This window comes from Pantherophis guttatus, chromosome 1 (genome assembly GCF_059756535.1).
Source record: "Pantherophis guttatus breed Tessera chromosome 1, ASM5975653v1, whole genome shotgun sequence".
NCBI lineage: Eukaryota > Metazoa > Chordata > Lepidosauria > Squamata > Colubridae > Pantherophis > Pantherophis guttatus.
In genome coordinates this window covers 112,871,515-112,893,538 of record NC_142063.1, presented here as the reverse complement: position 1 = coordinate 112,893,538, position 22,024 = coordinate 112,871,515, and the positions used below count along the sequence as shown (strand labels likewise).

General features: G+C 36.7%; 2 protein-coding genes across 5 annotated transcripts; one reads left to right on the top strand and one right to left on the bottom strand.

The window, feature by feature from the left end:
- Positions 1 to 1,421: 1,421 nt before the first annotated feature.
- CYB561A3 (cytochrome b561 family member A3) lies at positions 1,422 to 12,001 on the bottom strand. Of its 4 annotated transcripts, none has more exons than XM_087883428.1 (7): positions 10,676 to 12,001; positions 6,968 to 7,059; positions 5,513 to 5,719; positions 5,189 to 5,397; positions 4,030 to 4,184; positions 3,161 to 3,317; positions 1,422 to 1,747 (listed from the first exon to the last, which is right to left on the bottom strand). In XM_087883428.1, exons 3-7 carry the CDS (start codon positions 5,694 to 5,696, stop codon positions 1,724 to 1,726), a joined length of 729 nt encoding a protein of 242 aa, XP_087739554.1. In that variant the 5' UTR covers positions 5,697 to 5,719; positions 6,968 to 7,059; positions 10,676 to 12,001; the 3' UTR covers positions 1,422 to 1,723. The 4 variants fall into 4 exon arrangements, with proteins under 4 accessions (XP_087739554.1, XP_087739556.1, XP_034276105.2 ...); XM_087883430.1 differs by lacking the exon at positions 10,676 to 12,001 and adding an exon at positions 8,287 to 8,372; XM_034420214.3 differs by lacking the exon at positions 6,968 to 7,059 and having other exon boundaries at positions 10,676 to 11,466.
- TMEM138 (transmembrane protein 138) lies at positions 11,741 to 21,366 on the top strand. Its single transcript, XM_034420216.3, has 5 exons — positions 11,741 to 11,962; positions 12,605 to 12,862; positions 13,998 to 14,169; positions 20,057 to 20,132; positions 20,778 to 21,366. Exons 2-5 carry the CDS (start codon positions 12,735 to 12,737, stop codon positions 20,888 to 20,890), a joined length of 489 nt encoding a protein of 162 aa, XP_034276107.1. The 5' UTR covers positions 11,741 to 11,962; positions 12,605 to 12,734; the 3' UTR covers positions 20,891 to 21,366.
- Positions 21,367 to 22,024: the final 658 nt, after the last annotated feature.

Genomic DNA, 22,024 nt, shown 5'->3' with positions numbered 1-22,024 from the left:
GTAACACAAATAGGTAACACTATATGCTATAAATAGCTCAACAGAAATATTATTTTAATTATATATCAAGGGCCAGTCCGTGAGTATGTTCAGTTCACGTTGCTTGATTAAGTTCAGGAATTTCTCTATTGTTGATTATGGAGAAAAGCATAATCTTTTATTAGCATTACTAAGAAAGTGATTTAGCACAAATAAGAAGAAAGGGGCTCAATTTCCACATTAGCAAGATAGAAGATAGATATATTAGAAATAAGAAAAGCATCAAGGGTCGATTAATATTTTTTTCTAATAAAATCTAATCCCATGATTTAGCCATATAAGGTGATATATTTTGTTAGACCAGACATGTGATCCAATATAAAGTCTCATAAGCTCTAATGAAAGATGGCTTAAAATAAGGTGATTAGATTATAGCTCTAAGAAAAAAGTAAAGTTAGGTATAGAATCACATTATTGTAATGTTTGAGACATCATTGTAATATATATAATAGCCTGCTCTTCACTCTCACACAAGCACAAAGTCTATTGTTCTGAGAATAAATTTGTAGCAAACACAGGAGGCATTTTAAAGGAGCCTAACTAATGATTATGTTTTGTCAACTGTGAATTTTAATAGCCACACTACTGTTAACACAAAAGTAAGATTATGTTCGACTGACACAAATACAGAAGAACACTGTGGGTGGGAAAAATGTAATTCCGGTTTTTGACCATTTGGAAAAATACTTTTTTAAAAAAAAAATCTTACTTAATTAGCATGTCTGAATACTTAATTACAGCCAGTAATCAAATGAAAAAAGTGCTTGAAAATCCATTGATATCCTATCATTCCATGTAAATAGAAACCATAAAAAGGTAGCAAGGTAGTTGTATCTCCATAATACATTACACCAGCAGTTTTTCAAGTATAGTCAGGGATCCACTAAGTCAAATATCTTAAAATTTCTCAGTTTCAATTTCTAACACAGTAAATATTGATAGGTATAATCCATATAAACCAAAGTTCTTTGGAGTCTTCAATTATTTTTTAAAAAATAAAGTGGTCCCGAGACCAAAAACTATTGCACTGTGCCACATTTGGTTTGCTTATTTGTCCAATCATATGAATCCAGTCAATGTGTTTTATAAACCAAGTGTTAAGATATTATGGGAACCCAGTCATTTTTTTATTTGGTAAACCAGCATTAAATTATGGCTTGATGTGTTATATAAACAGAACTTCTGTAGGTGAACTGGCAAACAATTCGGCTATCTACCTGATGCATTACTGCACAAAATGATTTTTTTTCCCTGAACAGATTCATATAAAAAAAACACAGAAAATTATATCATATGCAATTAGAAAATAACGCAACACTGAGATTACACACAAAGTATCTATTGTAGCACATACTTTCACCCAAGTATCAGAAAAAGGCAGCTTTTCTTTAATTGATTATAGGATTTTAATTGGCTAATGAAAAGCACAAAAATCTCTGAACTTTATGGCACTTTAGCAAACAGATTTGTTCAAATGTGATTGAATGTCCAGCAATCCTTGATAGTACGAACATTTCAAGTTTAAAAATCAGACCCAGAGGAACAAATTCAGATGCCTGTTTCCAGAAAAACCTCTTACTGAATCAGTTCATGGTGTGAGCTGCTGTACTCATGACAACAGCAGCAAGCAAGGCTACAAATTTCAATGAAGAAACCCTTACTGGTAGCACCGCGCAGCTGCTCTTCATCTGGTTTCTTGTAATAGAGGCTGTACAGGAAGTAAATCAGAAGTTGGATTCAATAAAACATGATTTTCCTATGGTGAAAGGGGTGTGGTAGCTTAAGTTATCTTTAAGATTAGTATTCACATGTTAAAATTCTGAGAGTGCATTCCATGAAATCTTAAGTCATTTGTCTCATTTTACAGAAAAATAGAGAGACAGTCTGTATAATGAAAGTTCCTGTGCCCTAAGTCTCGAATAAAGTTGTGCCTAGGTATTGAGAAATGAATGGCTTCAACTATGAGTGATTGATAAGTGGTATTGTTGTTAAGTATTGCTAGGCTAAAATTTCTGACAACTTCAACCAGTATGTACACTGAAAAATAATGGTAGGAATTATTCTTTAATTATTATCTAGAGCAGGGGTGTCAAACTCGCAGTGTCAAGGCGGTGTCACATGACGTATTGGGACTTTTTCCCCCTTCATTAAACCGGGTATGGGCATAGCCAGTGTGTGACGCATCCGGCCCGTGGGCCATGAATTTGACAACCCTGATCCAGAGTCACAAATTCTTATTTCAGTGGTTGTGTAATTAATTCACCTTTCAGTTTTCAAGATGACAATCTGTTTAATTGGCCCATTCCATTTAAACCTAAATTTTGCCTGAAATATACAATATACATTGCAAATGTTTTGTTTCAATAATTTAATGATTATTTGAAAATTCAGGTTTGGGAACTAAATGTCCAGGTTTGAGAATTAAATGCTTTAGATTTAGACTCAATAACTATCTAATTAGCCAGAATGGTGGCTAAATGCATATGGCAGAACAAGATTAATAGGTATAATTTTAGCATTTTGTTTATGTATTAGCAGAATAAAATGAAAATTATGCAGCTATTAGTCTTTAAAATTTTTAGATTGCCAGAACTAATTTTTACCCAAGCAGCATTTACACATTGATGATCCATAGGATAAAGATTGATCAATTAAATATTTAATTCTCACTTTACCAGGTTTATATCTTATCTATGGAATTCTCTCCAGAAGAGTTTGCAATCCCTGCCCAATTCTGTTTTGTATTTCTTTTTGGGTGAAATAGAAAGTTCAGAGTATCAACTTTTAAGGCCCAATGTGGTTTAGAGGTTGAAGCACATTGAAAAAACACTTCTTTCTATTTGATTCCCAACACCACCCCCATTCAACTGAGATTGTCTGAGAAGATTTGTCTACCTTTGCCTTATGGGTGACCTGTAATAAAGCCTTCACTGTGTCTGCCCCAGTTCTTTGGAATGTAGTCGCATCTGAGTTTTGCTATAAGGGGTGTGCGTGTGCGTGCGTGTGTGTGTGTGTGTGTGTGTGTGTGTGTGTTCTGTGTATGTAGCATTCAAAAATACTTTTCATAGCACATAAAAAACCATATTCATTTTCTATAATTCATCATAGCATAATTTCTCACCTGTCTAACGTCTTGTGAATTCACATCCGGACGTTTCCATCCTGGTATGGCAAGACCCAACAACACCAACACTCCAAACACCAAAATCAGCATTCCCAGAACGTTGGCAAACCAAGCCTCTGGGGGAAGCTTGGAATATGGTATTGTTGAATTTTTTCTAAGAAGATAGTCGAACAAAGTGTTTAATGAAAACTAGTTCAATTCACATATTTCTGCAAAAATCCAAAAAGAAGAGAATATTTGGAATACATTAATAAATCTTTTGGGCCATGGGTTCTTCTGTGATCATCTGGGGCTTTATCTACCAACTTTTTTGCTCTTGCAGACTTCCCAATATTTGCTATTGACGTCATAATACAGAACCTAGGCATGCTTATGGTATTTGTTTCCAACAGATCTCCATAGTTGTTCCACATCTTTACTTGCTATGTTGGAAAAACTAAATATACAAATATTTCTATACCAGCTTTCCAGATCCCTGGTTCACCAAGAGGTGTTAAACCCCCCTTTCTGCAACATCTAAGTATGGAAGGCGCAATATTGGTGGAAACTGATGTAGATATTTCAAGAAAAATACTTGCCACAGGGAACTCATTCCTAGCGGCATCCCTGTAGCTGGATTCTGGGTGCCTGATAAATCTTTAGGAAAGTCCCCTTCATATTTAGAAGTATTTTGATTACTGTCAAAATCCATAACAATTTCAGTCCAAATCAGCTTGAGTTTTCTTTCCTTTTTTCTAGATTGAAACTGATAAACCAAATCATTAACTTTTTATAGAGATTACTTGTTACCTCACAGTCAAAAGACAAAAGAACAAGACCCATTTCACTATGTCCCGAACAACCCATAACTAAATTCCATTACTCACAATTTCATGAATAACTTTTCATTAATGCCTGAGATGCAGGATGCAATAGCCAAAACAAGGATGATGGAACCAAAGAAAACATGGACAGGTTTGTAGAGGGCTCGGAACCAGATGGGCGTCCAAGGCCACAAAAAAGAAACAAATCCCATTAACCACTGGAAAGGAGAGACATAAATTAGAAGTCTTACATTATAGTACCTGAATTGTACCTGAGCCTATAAAAATTTACTTGTACATGATTAGCAAAGTGTGATAATGTAGCCAGCGGTTCTTTTTTCCTCTCATCTCTAATTTAAAAAAAATGATAATTTTAGATCTTCAAGCACATATGGACACAACATTTGTGAAAGTATGTTTATTGTATGTGATTCCATCTCTCACAATACATGTTCGGCAGGCAACACATTGCATGTTTTTTAGGTAATATATGATTCATATGCATAATTCTTTGGTTTAATTTCAAAAGAGATGGCCACTTGCCCAGTAGGAGAAAAGTTTATAGAATTTTTATATATTTAATTTTGTTTACAGAATTAATTTCTGGTGACAAGAAACTGAGGACACACAAGATATATAAAAGTACTGTTATAGTCTTGCATTAACTTAGCATATTTTAGCGTATGTTTGATAAAACTTATACCCTGTTTTTCTTCTGGGAAGTCGGGGAGGGGGGTGGGAAGGGGGGGTGGAAGGTTGGGTTTATAAATGTTTAAATATACAAGTGAAAATGTTATTTGTTTGATTATAAAAAATAACTTTTTTTCAAAAAAAAAGATATATAAAAGTACTATCAAGTCTTTCTTTAGAAAAAGCGTAGCAGTATTGGATTGCATATTAAAAGATAAAACTATTCACATCTCTGGCTAACTGGCTATCCCTTAGAGTCCTAGAAGCTGTCTTATAATAAACCAGAGCATTGATTTTTCTCACCCACTACTATCTACATTGACTAGCAATGAGTCTCCAGAGTTTCAGGCAGGATTTCTTAATCCTTTCTGAAGATCAACTATCGGAGGCAGGTTACAATAAAAATAAAAGTTTGGGAGCTACTCTAAATATTGCTGATCTTGTTTGTTTCCAGCCTTTCATCTCTTCTCTGGGAAACTAGTGGGATATATACTTTTAACATAAATCAATCCATTGATATGTTCTTACCTACCTGGCATGAAAAAAATAGCACAGCAGAGAGCCCAAGCCAGCTATGTAGAGAATACATGTTGGGGATCTTCTGCACATTGTGAAACTTGAAGACAGCCTCCAATCCCAGAATGGCAGAGATAAATGCTATCAAAGCAAGTGTTGCATGCAGCACCTTCCAAGGGAGCTTGGAACCCATATGGGATAAGGGCAAACGGTACACTAGTGCTGCTGCAGGGGAAAAGGGGGGAAATCATTAGACCTAGTTGAAGCGCTCTGGCACTATCAACACATACATACCAAAAGGAGGGGGAAAGGACAGAGAAACTGGTGTTTTTTCACTTACCTGCACCATATAAGACCACCATGCCTGTCACCATGAGAACTGGGTGCCAATTAAACATCTTATGAGAACCATCCCAGGCCAAGCCGCCAAGCATGTGCTGACTCCAATATACCGTAAGTCCCAAACACAAGATGCCCAGATTTCCCATAAGGATTGAATATGGTAGAAATGGAATTGTAGGCATCTCAATGCTATCTAGAAGCACACCTGAGAAAATAAATTAAGATACCAGAAACTGAACAAACAGTTCAGGTTATTGATAAGAAATTAAATTCCAAATCTCCGCCAGCTTTCTATTCTTCTTAGCCAATATTGCCTTCACCCAACTCCAAATGGCATTGCTTTCTGCTGTACGGCACATGCACTTCAATTTTACTATTTTTATCATTATCACCCGAGGAGGAGGAGCTAGAGAGAAAGCGCTAGAGAAAATATTTTAATGCGTTTACCCGTTAAAATTCATTGTTCAGAAGACAAAGGCTCTACAATGTCTCTGGGCTGATTCAAGCAGATCATATTCTACCTGGGTGGCAATATGTACAAAGCTCAGTCATTACCATCAGTTTAATTGATAGGATTATTGTCTTTTTTAAGTCCAGAAATGCTATGTACTCATATCACTAAATATAGTTTATAGGGGAACCGATGAGTTTATTGTACAAAGAAGAGAAAAAGCCCTCTATAGATATTGCACCTGGAACCACTGCTTCTTGAGAAAGGCAACTGTTATGACTTCACTTCTGCTTTTCAAGCAGAAGTTGAGGCTGAATAAATAGCAGAAAATGTCCATTAATAGTTCATGATGCTGACCGAAACTTCACTCTTCACAACACACAAGTTCCTTTATAGATGGAGAAAGGAAATGGATGTGCTTTCTCTTTTTGAGTATTTTCTTTAAACCTAGTACTTTCTTCAAATTGCCAGGCAACTTTTCAATACTTTTTCTAAAAATTGAGAGTTATATTGAAATTTGTATTTATAATGTTTGTAGTATCTATACATATATGCATACACCCAACCAAATACATTAGCATCTACATCAACGTCAGAGAGTATAACCCTGAAAGCTTTAATCAGAATAAAAGCTATTTATGAGTGCCTTGTATGACAATTAATTTAGGTAGCAAAATTCTAATGCAGCCAAATTAATCTGGGTCGGCTCCTACACGTTCTCCTACGGGTTCTCTGTGGCCGCACCGACCCTCTGGAATGAGTTACCCACTGGGCTCCAGATGGCCCCTGACCTCCGCTCTTTCCGCAGTGACCTGAAGACATGGCTTTTCCAGCAAATCTTCTGATCTGTTTTGGGAGTTATAGTTTTAATTTGGGGATTTTAATTGGATTTTTAGCATTATTTATTATTTTGTTTTATTGCTGTGAGCTGCCTCGAGTCCTTCGGGAGAAGGGCGGCATATAAATATTATCAAATAAATAAATAAATAAATAAATACACACATTCTGGTTTATGTTTACTGCCTCTCTTCTCCTGATAGAATTATAGATTAATTGAATTGGAAGGAACCACAATAATCCTATAGTCCAGCCATCTGCAAAACACAAAAACACAAACCAAATGTGAGTGGTGGCTGTCCAACTTTTTTTTTGGGGTGGGGGGGGAACCATCATATGCTTCAGTGCTATATAGATTTACTGTCAAGAAATTTTTCCTGTTTTTTTAAAACAAAATCTATGAAGCTGCAACTCAATTAATTACTTCTGATTCTAGTTTCTTGGCAGTACAAGACTTGTCAACCATTTTCTGAATAAAATCTTTTTATATATCTGTGGAGGCCAGAGAGAATGGCCTTGAAAAAGAGAAAGAAGAGTGATTACCAAGGCAATAAGAGGGGCTTGAGCCTGGACAAAGAAAATAATATGAATAATCTTCTCAGAAAGGCCCTTCCCTAGTTCATCCAAAGATAAAGTGAAGGAATAGGGTAAGTACAAAGAGACTTGCAAGATTCTGTTACTATAACTGCTACAATAAAAGTAGTGATGACCTACATGGCATCGGTTTCTCAGCCTGGTCTACCTTGTAGGACTGACAATATCTAAAAACACTTTTTTATATTCCTTCTATCTTCTCTTCATTTGACAGCCTTTCAATATATGTTTGGGGATTTGAAACCTCCCTCCCTAAAACCCTTTCATGGTTTCCTAAGGTTTGGTTATTTGCCAATACCAATAAATCTTTATTTCAATTTATATGGCCACCCATCTCAACAAAACTAATACATGGTGGTGGCGCAGTGGTTAAAATGCAGTACTGCAGGGCTAAATCTCTGCTCAATCCAGGAGTTCGATTCTGACCGGCTCAAGGTTGACTCAGGCTTCCATCGTTCTGAGGCCAATAAAATGAGGACACAGATTGTTGGGGGCAATATGTTGACTCTGTAAACTGCATAGAGAGAGCTGTAAAGCACTGGGAAGTGGTGTATAAATCTAAGTGTTATTGCTCTACATCATAGGTGTCAAACTCGATCGTGTCACGTGATGTCATGTGACATATATTTTTTGCCTTTGCGGAGCCAAGGTGGGAGTGGCCTCCGCATGATGCATCTGGCCTGCAGGCCACCAGTTTGACACCCTTGCTATACATAATTGACACCCATGGTTAAAAAAATCAAAATAACCAGCAAACAAATCATCACAATCATTGCACAGGCGTTGCCATACATCCAGAACCCCAAGCTTAGTGTCACAAACATGTCTTTAAGGCCTTACAGAAGACCAGCAGGGTCACGGCTAATCTGATTTCACAGGCAAGACTCTACCTCTTCTGACTGGTTTGCAGTTGACATGCAAGCTATCCTTTCTGCTAGCTTGCCAGATACTGTCCATGCTCAGGTTGTTACCAATCCAATTGATCTATGTAAAGTTAATTTACAACTAATTAAGTTAATTCTTGACTATATAACGCTATACCATGTCCATTCTTGTACTGCCTGTTCCTCTAAAACAAAGTATGCTTATCAAGATCAATGTTCCACTGTTCCACCGTTTCTGTAATCCCTATTATACCACTTGTCGTTCTGCCTCATGATCCAGATCATCTGTTTTGTTATTAGCATGGAGCAGGCCTGCACAATTTGCAGCCCACCAAGCTGCTTTGTGCCAGTATTTATGGAAAAACAGCCAATCCACTGCTGCCAAACAAAGCTTTTGCAATTAACTTCCACCCCAAAAGACACATTGCAAAGTACCTCCGGGCCTTACAGACATTGCTAGTTGCATCATTGCCACTGTGCTGCCAGCTGTTCCTTTCTGGCCTGCAGTTACTTTAAAAGTATTAATCTACCACTTTTGACTTCCAAGAGTTCTGCAGACCTGGTATAGGGACATTTCAGATAATGGGATAACTTCCCTGTTTTTCCTTTCCCTTTATGTCTACCTTGCTCATTCATTTTATTGGCCTGAAAGACAAGATGTTTGTTGGGTTCCAGAACCACATCTTATTTGCGTCCTTCCAGCGCCTTCAGTTACATCATCAGGTCGACAGTATCAATTTCCAGAAGTGACGCTAAAGAACGTGGTGCGTAAATTCAATAAGTGATTGTTGGAATTTGGCAGTTCATATGAACAGTACGGATTTTGGCTTGGTAACCATATAAGATACCCACTTTAGGCTTGGGAACCTAGGATAATCTGCCCAATTGTCGGCTTGGGATACCCACACAAGACTTTGGAACCTCGAGGAAGAAACCAAACTACAGGCTTGGGATCCTGAACCAAGAAACCCACCCATGGCTGGTATTGCACAGCTGTCAGACATGCCCCCTATGGCGATGGGATTGCTGGTTCAAGTGACTGAACTGGTAGTGACAATGTCACCATGGACCAATGCAATATAATAATAGTAATGATGTCTATATAAAACAAACAAGACGAAAAACTAATATAATGCATGTGACGTTGCCATAGCAACGACCTCAACTTTGTCCCTATTGTTAGGGCTTTATATGCCAGCGATGAAAAACCAAGCTTATTTTTTTAGGGGATTTGAAACATGCTCTTTCTAACGAGAATGATTCAACAGAGCTTCCAGGTCTTTTTTTGTAAAAGCAGGCTGAAAAATACCCTATTTTTGGCATTTTTACAAAAAACCGTCAACTTTACACTCAATTTGTGAACTATTAGAAAGCAGTAGGAGAATGAAATTTTATATTCAAAAACCTTGTGTTGCTAAGTTATTACGCACAGTTTCACATTTATCATACCTGTCCTTCCAGAGATATAAAAAGCCAAACTTTAACCTTTTCTCAAGCTGCATTATTTTTGGCCAACTTTGCTCTAAATTATCTAGATGGCGATCGCTCACGAGAATGTTTTTATTATTTTGTTTAATAGAGCACAAAAAGTTGTACAAGATGGGCAAGTTTTGTTTCTCTCAACAAAATATTGCAGCGGATAGTATGTCTCAAAGTTGCTGGAGCCTCAGAATCCTACTGTAGAAGGCTGTGGTATGGGGGGGTCATACAAATCCCTATATCTCTGCAAGTATTGCATCGGCACACTTAATACTTTACCAATGTTCATTGGGGGCATGTGTGCATGTTAGCACAAAATTTCATCGAAATCCGTGATGGTCGAACAAGGGACCCCCAGACCACTTGACATGGAATGACCCCTAAGCTAAGATTTCAAAGCTGGGCATTATTAAAGGGCTACAAATTTTAGGGTGTTCCTGCTCTGTATTGCTCGAGGGATAAATACCAATCTTAATGAGTTAAACAATAAAATGCATCGCCCTGCTACATTTTGAGAAAAATGCATAGCCGTTTTTGAGATTAACTGGCCTCATGAACATTGTGTTGGTAAAAGTCAGACTAATTACCCACACAAGAACATACAGATTATTATCAATTGTATTAATGGTTTCTAAAGAAGCCGAGCGTGCAAAACCAGATCCAAGAACTAGCAAGCGTGCGGCACTCTCCTGGGGAAAATAAAGGAACTTTGTCGATTCGCCAATGAAAACCACAGGAAGACCGATATGCAGCAGCAACAAAATCTTGAACAAAATATCAGTAGGAGAACATGCTATGCTCCTTTACAAGAATGAGCGTGTGGGTGACTGACAGTCACAATGATTGCCGGTATTAAAGAATATTATAACTCCCTTCCTCAGTCCTATTACAACGAAAACGCAGACCACTCTCATACCTCGCTTCCGCCTAAGTCGCAGAGAGAGTCGGGAAAAGTAGTTCCAGTCCTCAACAGCCCCTTCAATAGGGCCTTCGCCGCTCATTGCGGACGAAGAATTTAAGCCCCTCTGTTCGCCCTTGAGTGGAAACTCCGCCCAATGAAGATTTCCGACTTCTCTGGATGTCTGGGAAATGTAGTTTTCTTATCCACACGTGCGGCTTGGAGCAAATCTTTTTTCTGGGATGAACAAATTTTACGCTGCCTTGCTAATTGCCTGCCATGCTAATGCACCGCATGTTAATGCAAACAAGTAGATAAATCGATGGAAATGTTTTTCAAACACTAATCGAAAGATTAAGGTACCTAGCATGAATTATTAGCTGCCTCATTATGTGCGTTAAGTCCAGAAGCTGAGCTTCCACATTACAGAAGATATAATGTGGTTGGTTTCTTTTGGGTTATATGATAATCCGATAAAGTGAGCTGCGCTTCACAAAAGCCTTTTAATAAAATTTTGTTAGTCGGAAAAGATAGTACCGGTCTTTAATATTAGAAATGGATTACATTTAGACGATTGCATTATTGTTGTTATTAAATTTGTGCATCCTCCGAATTTCCAACCGCTGTGGACGGCATTGTTGCTGTATTGAAATAACAATAACATCAACAAAACATAAACAAAGATAAAAGATGGAAGACGATTTGCACTGGCCAAATATTATTTTCACTGTCCTCGTGGAGAAAACCTATATAATAGCGGTAGGCGTCGAAAATGACTTGATGGTACATAAACAAAGCTAACATTCAATGGGAAGGCTAAATGAAATTCCTATTCCACAGAGCTCATTGTTTTGCTTAATGATGGAGAAAAAGCGGGAAGTTCGTGCCACGCCGTAGCACACACACACACACACACACACACCCCGCTCTTTAGGCTGCTTGAGGATCAAGGCGATGGTTTGTTTGTTTGGTCGGGAAGCGCTCAACCATCCCGAAGTTACTCCTCGGCCTCTAAGGCATCTATGATCTCTGCGGCCCTGGCTGCACTTCCGGGCCTGCTGGCTTCGGCGCCTCCTCCGAGCCGCTGCGCTATCGCCATGGGGACCGAGTGTGGCGGCGCAAAGTAACTGTCCTGCATCGTTTGCTCCTCGTCGGGGGCTGCCCCGCGGCGCAGCGACTGCGCTTCCTCCGGTTTCTCGTGTCTTAACACAACGCGGAGCTGTATTCGATTCCCGAGAAGGTGTAAACTCGACTCCTGTGAGAGATCTCGTAGCCTCCGGTTGAAAGGGGCTTGTTGGAGCACAGGTAAGTCCTGCATTTAGTGAAGTCCTCTATCTTAGAAGTGGGCGTTTCCCCCTTTCCCACGTAAGCGGAGGAGATCGTCAGCTGCCTCCCCCCCCAAACCCCCGTAGTCTCCTGTCCCAAGTCTAGAAATGCGGGTTGATTATAGGCCATGTTTTCGGTTTCAAAAGTAATGCAGTATTCTGTTCCGTACCAAGTATAAACATTCTGTTGGCAATTAAAAAAAAAAGAAAGAGCCAATTTGCTGTAGCTATTAAAGATACCAGGCTAGAAACCGGGAGACCTGTGAGTTTTAGTCCTCGCTTAGCGGCGCTACTTTAGGTCAGTCCCCCTCGACCCTAAAAGCAGGCAAGGGGGACCAACCTCGGAAAAACTTTGCCCAAAAAAATCCTGCAGGGATTAGTCCAGGCAATCACCAAAAGTCAACAATGATTCGAAGGCACAAAAGAAAAGGAAAAAAAAGGGGGGGATTTTCTTTGATTTAGTAAGAGATTTTTTTCCCCCTTCTTCAAGGAATAGTGCTTGATCATTTTTCAGTATTCGGATCTGACCTAAACTATATGCATCTACCATCGCAGCAGTTAATAAGATGTCTGTCTCTAGCTTTCATTGTTACTTTTCTTTCCCTTTACTTTTCCATCCCAGCAAATCTGTCTCGAGGAAGAAGTTCGCCTCTTTCGTGAGGAAGAAGCTCGCCTCTTTTGTAACATGAGTATAAGCTGGTTCTGCTGCCTGGAATGCAGACGCTGAGATCTCAGCATCTTAGGGAAGAAAGATGCTCCAGACCAGCAATTACAGCCTGGTGCTGTCTTTGCAATTCCTCCTCTTGTCCTATGATCTCTTTGTCAACTCCTTCTCAGAATTGCTTCGCATGGCTCCTGTCATCCAGCTTGTGCTTTTCATGTGAGTAGTAAAGACTTGCATATGCTTCTCAGTACATATTCTTTTCAGAATTACTTGGTTTTGTCATAATAACAGCAGCAAAGTGAAAGCAGCCAAAGAGGGTTCTGTAGCTTTTAAAACTCTTTATCAAGACCAAAATGGTCCATGAAGGGAACTGTAGATATTTTTATAAGATTCTCTATGAGATGTTCATAAAGAAATGTTTCAGTCTGTACCAGACTTTTTAATTAATGAATCATATTTATATGGCCGCCCATCTCACAAATATGACTCTAGGTGGTATACAATAAATTAAAAAAAACAAGCCATAAAAACAAGCCATTTGATCCCATATGCATAGGCCTGCAATTTTATGCTAGGAAACAAAATACTTGACAGCCAGTTTGGTATAGTGGCCAAAGCCACCAGGCTGGAAACTAGGTGACTGAGTTCTAGTCCCACCTTAAGCAGTCAAGCGGTGATTTGGAGCTGGTGACTTTCTACTGTTCCTGGGAAGGAGGCAAGCCGACTTTAAAAATATTGCACAGAAAACTGCAACAACTTGTCCAGTTGCCCATTTGCCAGAAATCAAGACTAATTCAGAGCCCCTCCCCCAAACCACTTATCAAAGAACAATGTATCCTGGGTAGATTAGAATGTACTTTGGGGTAAACATTCATAGAATTGTATTTTTAGTTTCTGCTCTTCCTGGGTTACTTTCATTCAGGAAAACAGAGAAAGCCAGACAATAGTTGATTGCTGTGAAGTAATAAAATAAAATATTTTAAAAATCTAATATCGAATTGAATAGATTACTGGTAACCTGTGCTGGTTTGAACAATGTATAAATGTTGCTATATGCATGATGTATTATTCAGATCACCGTGCTTAGGGAGTAGCAGAGAAAAATGGAAGTGATGGCAAGCAGGGAGCTCAATATGACTCTTATTTCCATGGCAGTCTTTTAAACGAGCTTTGGGATCTCCTTTTCTTGTTATTAATGAAACAGTAATATCCCAGTGGAAAAATAGGCAAAAGAGATTTCAGCAGCCCTGTTGCTATATTCTCTACTTGTAAAAAGCAAGCCCATTTTTGTAGGATGTATGCGGCTACGTTCAATCTCTGTTTCATTTTAAAAAAGTCTTTTTCCCTACAGCATTCAAGATATTACCATCCTCTTCAATGTCATCATCATCTTTCTCATGTTCTTCAACACTTTTGTTTTTCAAGCCGGCCTGGTCAATCTTCTGTTTCACAAATTTAAAGGAACTATTGTCCTGTCAGCAGCATACCTTGCTTTGAGCATATCTTTTCACATATGGGTCATGGTAAGAAATGATTATGTTTGGTTCTTAAAGATAAAATATTATCTTGAATATTGGAATTAGATAAAATTTATATTGAAATCCATTGTGTGTGAGTAGTTTATTTTCCCTTCATTGAATTCAATACACATCTGTTCAGTATGCATCTGTTCAATACACACCGATAGGTTGTTGTGTTTTCTTTGCATTAAACCTATAATAATAATTTTATTGGAGGAATGCTGGCAAGAATGAAGGTGGGTAGAAGAATGTGATTTTCCATATGAGCCTGTTAAAGGTAATATATGTTTTCCATTTGTGACTAACTTAGTAAATTTAAAAGTAGAAAAAAAATGAATTGCATCAGTGGTGAAATTCAAATTTTTTTACTACCAGTTCTGTGGGCGTGGCTTGGGTGTGGTGTGGCTTGGTGGGCGTGGCAGGGGAAGGATACTGCAACATCTCCTTTCCCACCCCACTTCAGGGGAAGTATACTGCAAAATCTCCATTCCCACCCCACTCTGGGGCCAGCGCCAGAGATGGCATTTGCCGGTTCTCCGAACTACTCAAAATTTCCGCTACCGTTTCTCTAGAACCTGTCAGAACCTGCTGGATTTCACCACTGAATTGGATACTATAAAATACAGTGCAATGGATAAAAATATGAAATATCTGAAATCCTTTTCAAAATACTGCTGAGAACTTAGTGCATGCCAGTTACCACTTCTGTACATAATCCGGGTATGCATAATTTGTGGAATAGAAACTAATTGTAAATTGGATTAGAGAATTTTCAAGTTTAAATAATTAATTATATGATTTGATTACTGTATTAGGTTATCCTTTCCTTTGTGGATCAGCAGGAACTATGTGTTACTAGTCATGTTATTGTTTTTGTTCTATAGCAAGTGTTAGGTTAGTATCCTCTCTTCAGTTGATCAGTGACATGAAGTCTGATGTGGCATGTGTGTGACTAAGATATGTTAAGATACAAATAGTTAAATTTAGCTAATCCAGGAATTTTCCTTATATTTTTTAAAAATGTAAAGTTTTAAGTTAGAAGAAATTTTACTGCCTTTTTTTACACCATATACTAATCCATGCTTTCCTGAATTAATCCAGGTGGCTAGGTTTCCAAAACACACTGAACCTTAAACTAGCCACTCTATGCTTGCGTGACGCCATGTGCATTTTAGACAAACATGGACAAATCTACCATTTTATTACTATTGACTCAGTTGACATATTTAGTTAGACCCAAGAGGACTTTCAACTGATTTTCCATAGTAAATTTCTATTTAAGATGCTTTTTTTTTTTACAGTTCAGTCTTTCAATTTCATCTCACATAGGTTCATACACATGCATTGGTCAAGTATTTTCTAGTAATTTCAAATAAATAGAACGTTTATTCTTAATGGGTACAATTTATAATGGGGAATGTCTCTCACTTGCCATAGGTATTTATGTTGGTGATTTCTGTGATCCTTAAAATATGTGCTATCTAAGGCAATTGATTGAGAGACCTAGCAGTGGTTGCATATTGTGTCCATAAATGCCCTATTACAGATTGTCAATGTTCCAATATTATGTTTAGTAAATTGGAACATCAAATACTCTTATTGATATACTGCATCCTCTAAGTGAGTTTCTCCCTTGCAGTCTTCATAAATGTTGATTTTTCTAGGCAGTATTGTTGGACATAAAACATGTACAACAAATAGAGCATTCTAATAAAAAAAAATAAAGGTTCTGTACTCCTAAAGTCAGTCTATATTTATTTGAGTTGAGGAAGAATCTATGCTGCTACTTGTATTGTGGCTCTCTAATGACCCTTATTAAGATGTAACAAATCTTAATAACAATGTAACAATTTCATTTACCATTACAGAAACCTGTGGACTTATTTGGTATAGCGGATAATGTGCTGACCTAAAAAGCAAGAGATTGCACGTTTCTAGGCCTGCCTTAGGCATGAAAGCCAGCTCGCTTTGGGCCAGTCATTCTCTCAGCCCAAGCCACCTCACAGGGTTGTCATTATGGGGGACCTCTGGGGGAGGTATGGTGAACTTAAGACATCTTTGCAAAAGTGGAGCTGAGGTCTGCAGCTGTCAAGGAACCAGTGAGTAGACCAATCCGTTTGAATTTCTTCATATAAGGAGTGCATGGGAGGTCATCCACTATGCTCCAAACAAGATCACAGGATAGTGGTTTTCCATGAACGTTGAAAGAAGAGGGGATCAGCCACCTGGCTTGCAACTGCATTGGAACCTTATAAAGGACACTAAGTTTCCAAGTCTCACTTTCTAATCTCTTTTGGAAATCACCTATTAATTATCTTAAAGCTATTAAAGACCTTTGGAATAACAAGTATGGAAAATCATTGGGTGAATTTATCTTCAACTCTGAACAAAAGGAACATTAATTAAAAAGTTAAGAAATTAAAGAATTTGAAATAAACAGCAAAAAGCTAAATAAGATTTTGATTAACAAAGTTATAAATAAATTTCGAATACTGACTTTGCTATAAGATTTTGGAATTAGCTATACCAAGTAAACAACTTCTCATGGGTAATAGATTTATTTTGATTATCCTGGTAATTGCAAGTCATAACAAAATATAAGTGATGATTTTAGAAACTGGATGTTAGAGGGGACTAACTATTTTAAGTACATGAAAAAAAATACAAAACTGTAAGTACTCAGATTTACAGAATGATAAAAAACATAACATTGGAAACATTAAAGAAGTTCTTTAAAGATTGGATCCTGAAGTTAGTAAGTATAATAACAATATTGTAAGTAATGATGTCTGCTTCTATGGATAAACTATGTCTAAAAGATGTTAATGAAGCAATGACAGGTGTGGAACAGATTTTATTTGACAAGACAGAGAAAGTACCAAAAGTGGAACTACAAATAACAGGCCAAAAGAATTATTTGCAAAAGGACACTTTATTGGATATACAAAAGAAACTGGCTGACATTTTTAAAACTAAAAGGAAATATAAATAATCAACCAAGAAAATAATCTGTAAAATATTTTCTTATTGGATCTATAAAGGAGGCTTGTTAGAAAACTGTTATGTGATGAAGAATTGAAGAGAAATCCCTCAACAATATTTGATTGGCGTAAACATTAGAACTATTAGAAGAAAAAGGAAGGAGTATAGTTTATTTGATCAAGCTTAAAAATAAAACCTTTTTTTTAACGTTCTGGCAATCCTTTATGAGCTTTTGCTGACTCCAGGATTGAAAAAGTTGATGTTTTAAAGATTTGCTTATATATAATGAATAGACTATATAATGAAGAGATATCTTGTAAGCAGTGAAGAGTTACTAAATTTGTTTATACTTGTTTGATGTAGGTTAGCAGTCACTTCTTTATATATTTCTTTCTATTTCTTTACTGTTCGTTTTCTTTATTTTTTCTTCCTTTTTTCTTGCACTTTTTATATTTTCTCTTTCTCTAAGTTTAGTTTGTATTAGTAATCAAAAATCTTAGTAAAAAAGTTAGGAAAATAGACTGGAATATAGCAGCATTGACTTCCTTGAGTCACATATATTTATAAGGTAGGATAAAATAATAATAATAACTGCACAACTAACCCATGAGATGACTTTAATATATAAATACTCAACAGCAATTGTATCTTTTCTGTAACTATTATTGAAATTGTTAAAGGGTGTGGCCAATCACATCAGGGACATTATTTTACTTTATAAACATTATAAAGTACACATTAATTGTAAGTACAGAATATATAGATGGCCCAAAAATATGTCTAGTTTTTAATGAAGTATGTCTTATGAGATATCAAAGCCCAGATCTGTGTCTTGTCATCTCCTATTTTCAGCCTTTTATTCTGCATCTTTTATTTGATTGATTTTTATCAATCAAACTATATTGAAACTAATATTTTTCATTGAGTTTGATAAAGCTGTCCCACTTGAAGAGCAGTCTAGGTTCAGTTGCTTAGACTGTTTGGGCCCAAACCTTGCTTAGTCAGGATTTTAAGAGGATTTTATGGGATTTATTGTTGGTAGCTAGAATAAGTCTGACGTGCTTTATAAATCTGATGATCCGATTAACCTTTCTATGTTCCTGGGCTTCTCTCCAGCACTCACACACTTCCCATATGGTATCTGAATGCTTAATCCTTAAAACAGATTTGAAGGAAGGGGTGGTTTTAGTTATTTGTTGTATTTGATTATAACTAAAGTGGAAACATGAGTTCTAGGGCTTCTCAGAGGAAGGAGCAATACAGGTACACAATTTTCCAGTTGATTCAGGTATTTATGAATTAAAGAGAATAATGTAATATACTTTACTTTCTGGCTTTGCATTTTATATTTGCATATATTTTAATTGAAAAAGTGAAGACCTGTTGTATTTTACAGAAGTTCTAGAAAAAAGTTGAGATGTTATAGAGCAAGAAATTGATTTATGTATTTGTTGCAAATATGTCTAGTCTTTTCTCTAAGTTTAGAAACTCAGAGCCTTTTCTGTTCTATTTGTAGATTAGACTGAGATTTCTTCAAAGTCATTTCATGGATGGGGTTGAACTATAGCTGCTACATCACAGCAATATTTACATCAATTATTGGACTGCTGCAATTCTTGCTTGCTGGCAAAGCTTCTCCAGTTCTCTTTAAAAATCTTGAATGTTGTTGCTGGCCTCTTAAATTGGCTTTTGTTCAGAGCTGTTGAGATGATATGGCTTGAAATAGCCTTACAAGATTTCATTTTCCTTCTCTCAATTTAAATGGGATCTTTTGGCATCCCATTTTCTTGCTTTTTTAATGGCTTTTTCTTAGGAATAAGGATTAAATTGGCTATAAACTGTACAGGTATCTACATTCCTGATCTTCCAGAGGGACCGGGAAAATTACTTGGCCAGGTATTACTATCTCCAAGCAATCCAGTTTCTTGAAATCGAGGCAGCTGAAAGATGTTTTCCTTGGAGGGAAATCTGTATGACTATTGCTACAATGGGCACTTAACAAAATTATCTTGAGTGGAACATTAATGCAACATTATCAAAGTTAGTTGTTTCAATTCATATTGTTAGTTGGACATGTGTATCAATTTAAGAGAAAGGATCTTATCCTACGAAATAGACCTCGCTGAGCAAGAATTGCAGACATGTTAAAGCCTAAGACAGAGGATGGCAATCTAGGATTTGAAGTCTACGTGTCAGACCAAATTAGTCCATCAAAATAAATTAATGGGGAAAAAATCTTTATCCCATTTTTATTCATTCCTGTATAACTAATTAAAAAATTAATTCCTCTTTTATGAAACTTAATGCATGGAGTAGGGAATAGTTGGGGAAACTGATATTAAGTGAATGTTAAGTTTTAGCTATAGATTTTCCAAGATTTGAAAAAAATCATTAGAACTATCTGTCAGTTAGTTAACTAATGTCCAGCTGGAAAAATGGTATTGGGAATCAATATTAAAAGATAAATAAAATTGCTGGGTAAAATCAAATTAAATCCTAATTGCATGTTTATATATAAACATGCAAAACTGTTACAATCAAACGAGAATAGATCAGTGTGTAAACGAGTGCATGATTACTTAAAGCAGATGCTATTTTACTGGGACTTATTATGGGTATATGTTTTGGTAACTCTTGATTCTGTCTTTGGCCAAACAGTAGAAATTTGAACAGTTAGCATGAGAAGTGTTTGAAGACAAAGCAATACATGGGGATTAAGTATACATTGAACTATACTGTATGTTTAATTTGTTTAATTAATGGTTTAATTCTGCATGTAGAATGTTTAATTAATTTGATTGTAAACTCTACTGACATCTCAAGAGGAAAACCTTATGCTACTTTCCAATTATGGAAAGATTGGATATAAGATGCTTTATGCTTTTTATGCTTTTCTTTTTTTAAATAGAACTACCGCTGGGAAAATTCAAACATCTTTGTATGGACTAATGGGATGCAGACTCTGTTTGTTTTCCAGAGATTAGGTAAGAATTAAGTTGTATCATTTCCTTTTGTGTCATGACTTTTGAACTTTTTAATGAAGATGGTATAGTCAGCATTTTTTCTATATAAATAAATGGGACAGCATATGAAAAATGTAGGAATTGTGTCAGATATCTACCGTATGTCAGACATTAGATATATGCATAGTCACCAGCCAATGATTCTTTCAGTTTTCAGGCAAGCTTTTCCAAGCCTTCTATGAATATGCTGGCTTTTGCATGCAAACCATCTGCACTTTCACAGATTTGCTAGTAAATACTTGTAGGGGGTTTTGGAATATTCTTCCAAACTAGAAATCCCCTCCGGAGCAATGGTGACATTTTCTTGACTGGAGGAAGCTGGAAAGCCAGTTTGGTATACTAGTTAAAGGCACTGAAGTAAAACACCAGGAGACTGTGAGTTCTAGTCCTGCTTTAGGTATAAAGCCATCTGGGTAAGTCTGAACCAGTCACTCACTCTCAGCCCTAGGAAGAACATAGTGACAAATCACTTCTGAAAAATGATTCCCAGAAAATTACATGGACTTTTCCATAGAGTCATCAGGAATCAAGAATGACTTGAAGACACACAAAAAAGGGAAGGGGGGAATTGTGGACTTTGATAACACAATCCTTTTTTTATTGCAGTGGCTGTGCTATATTACTATTTCTACAAGAGAACAGCTGTTCATCTGGGAGACCCACGTTTCTATCAAGACTCTGTATGGTTACGGAAAGAGTTTGCTCATGCCCGCAGTTGAGAGCTACTTCTAAATTATATGGAGCTGCTGGAATGTTAAAGAGATCTCAATCAGTATCCTGAAGCAAGTTTTCTTCTCATTTTTTTATAGTCTGGATATTAACTTTATATGATGATTTAATCCACAATACTATTCTTCTGTGGAGTCTTTATCACTACATAACTATCAGGCTTCTACTTATCCTCTCGGGTCTGCATACTGCACTTTCAGGAGTTGGTTACAGTTTTTTTGAGGAATATATGAAGTGCCAAATTGGTTTGGCTGAGAACTTTCAAGTAGCAGTACTGCAGTTTATTTTTGCAAATATTCCCTTAATCTGTTTGCTGCCTCTGATTAAAAGGTTCCCTTGTCTTTATTATGAACAATGTGATTAGTTCCAAACCTTCACAGTAGGCAAATGTATTCTCATTGACTTTTTTTCTTTTGTACTTATATTTTATAAGTTATGAGAAAATAAACCTGCCATTTTGCTATAATCATAGTGTGATTCAGGGTTTTTTTTTTTTTGTATGATCTAATACTGGTAATAACAGAAGGCTCATGCAAAGTTAAACTTTGGAGTAATAGAAGCATATTTAACTTGGTTAACTGAATATGCAAAGTCATGATTTATTTAGCCTTGGTTATTTGCATAATATACTAAGCCAAAAATAAAGTGTATATTATCTAAATACTAGTTCAACAAGTTCCAGAGTTGGGTATAATTCAGATTAAGATAGCAAACTTTCTTACATATTAAAACAGAAAACCCAGCTTTCTATTTTAGAATTACAGATTGGAATCCTATGGAGTGTTAGTACTAAGAATCTAAATTAAAACATCTTGGCAGGTAACTATTTAGCCTCTGCTAGAACATACCTAGTGAAAAACAGTCTATTACTCACTTGGTACCCTGTTTCTCCCAAAATAAGACATCCCCTGATAATAAGACCAATCGGGCTTTTGAGCACATGGCAATAAGGCCAAGCGCTTATTTCAGGGTTCAAAAAATATAAGACAGGGTCTTATTTTCAGGGAAACACAGTAGTTGGTTCCATTACTCTTGTCTGTAGCAATTTATTTTCTAACATTTAATTAGAATCTGCCTCCTTGTAACTTAAATCCATTATTCTAGTTCTGCACTATGGAATGAAA

Coding starts and splice junctions, on each gene's coding strand:
- CYB561A3 (XM_034420214.3), bottom strand. CDS start 10,760: ATGAGCGGCGAAGGCCCTATTGAAGGGGCTGTTGAGGACTGGAACTAC. Junction 5,398..5,512: donor GGTGGTCTTATATGGTGCAG/GTAAGTGAAAAA, acceptor TTTCCCCTGCAG/CAGCACTAGTGTACCGTTTG. Junction 1,748..3,160: donor ATTCACAAGACGTTAGACAG/GTGAGAAATTAT, acceptor CTTCCTGTACAG/CCTCTATTACAAGAAACCAG.
- TMEM138 (XM_034420216.3), top strand. CDS start 12,735: ATGCTCCAGACCAGCAATTACAGCCTGGTGCTGTCTTTGCAATTCCTC. Junction 12,863..13,997: donor ATCCAGCTTGTGCTTTTCAT/GTGAGTAGTAAA, acceptor TTTTCCCTACAG/CATTCAAGATATTACCATCC. Junction 14,170..20,056: donor CTTTTCACATATGGGTCATG/GTAAGAAATGAT, acceptor TTTTTTAAATAG/AACTACCGCTGGGAAAATTC.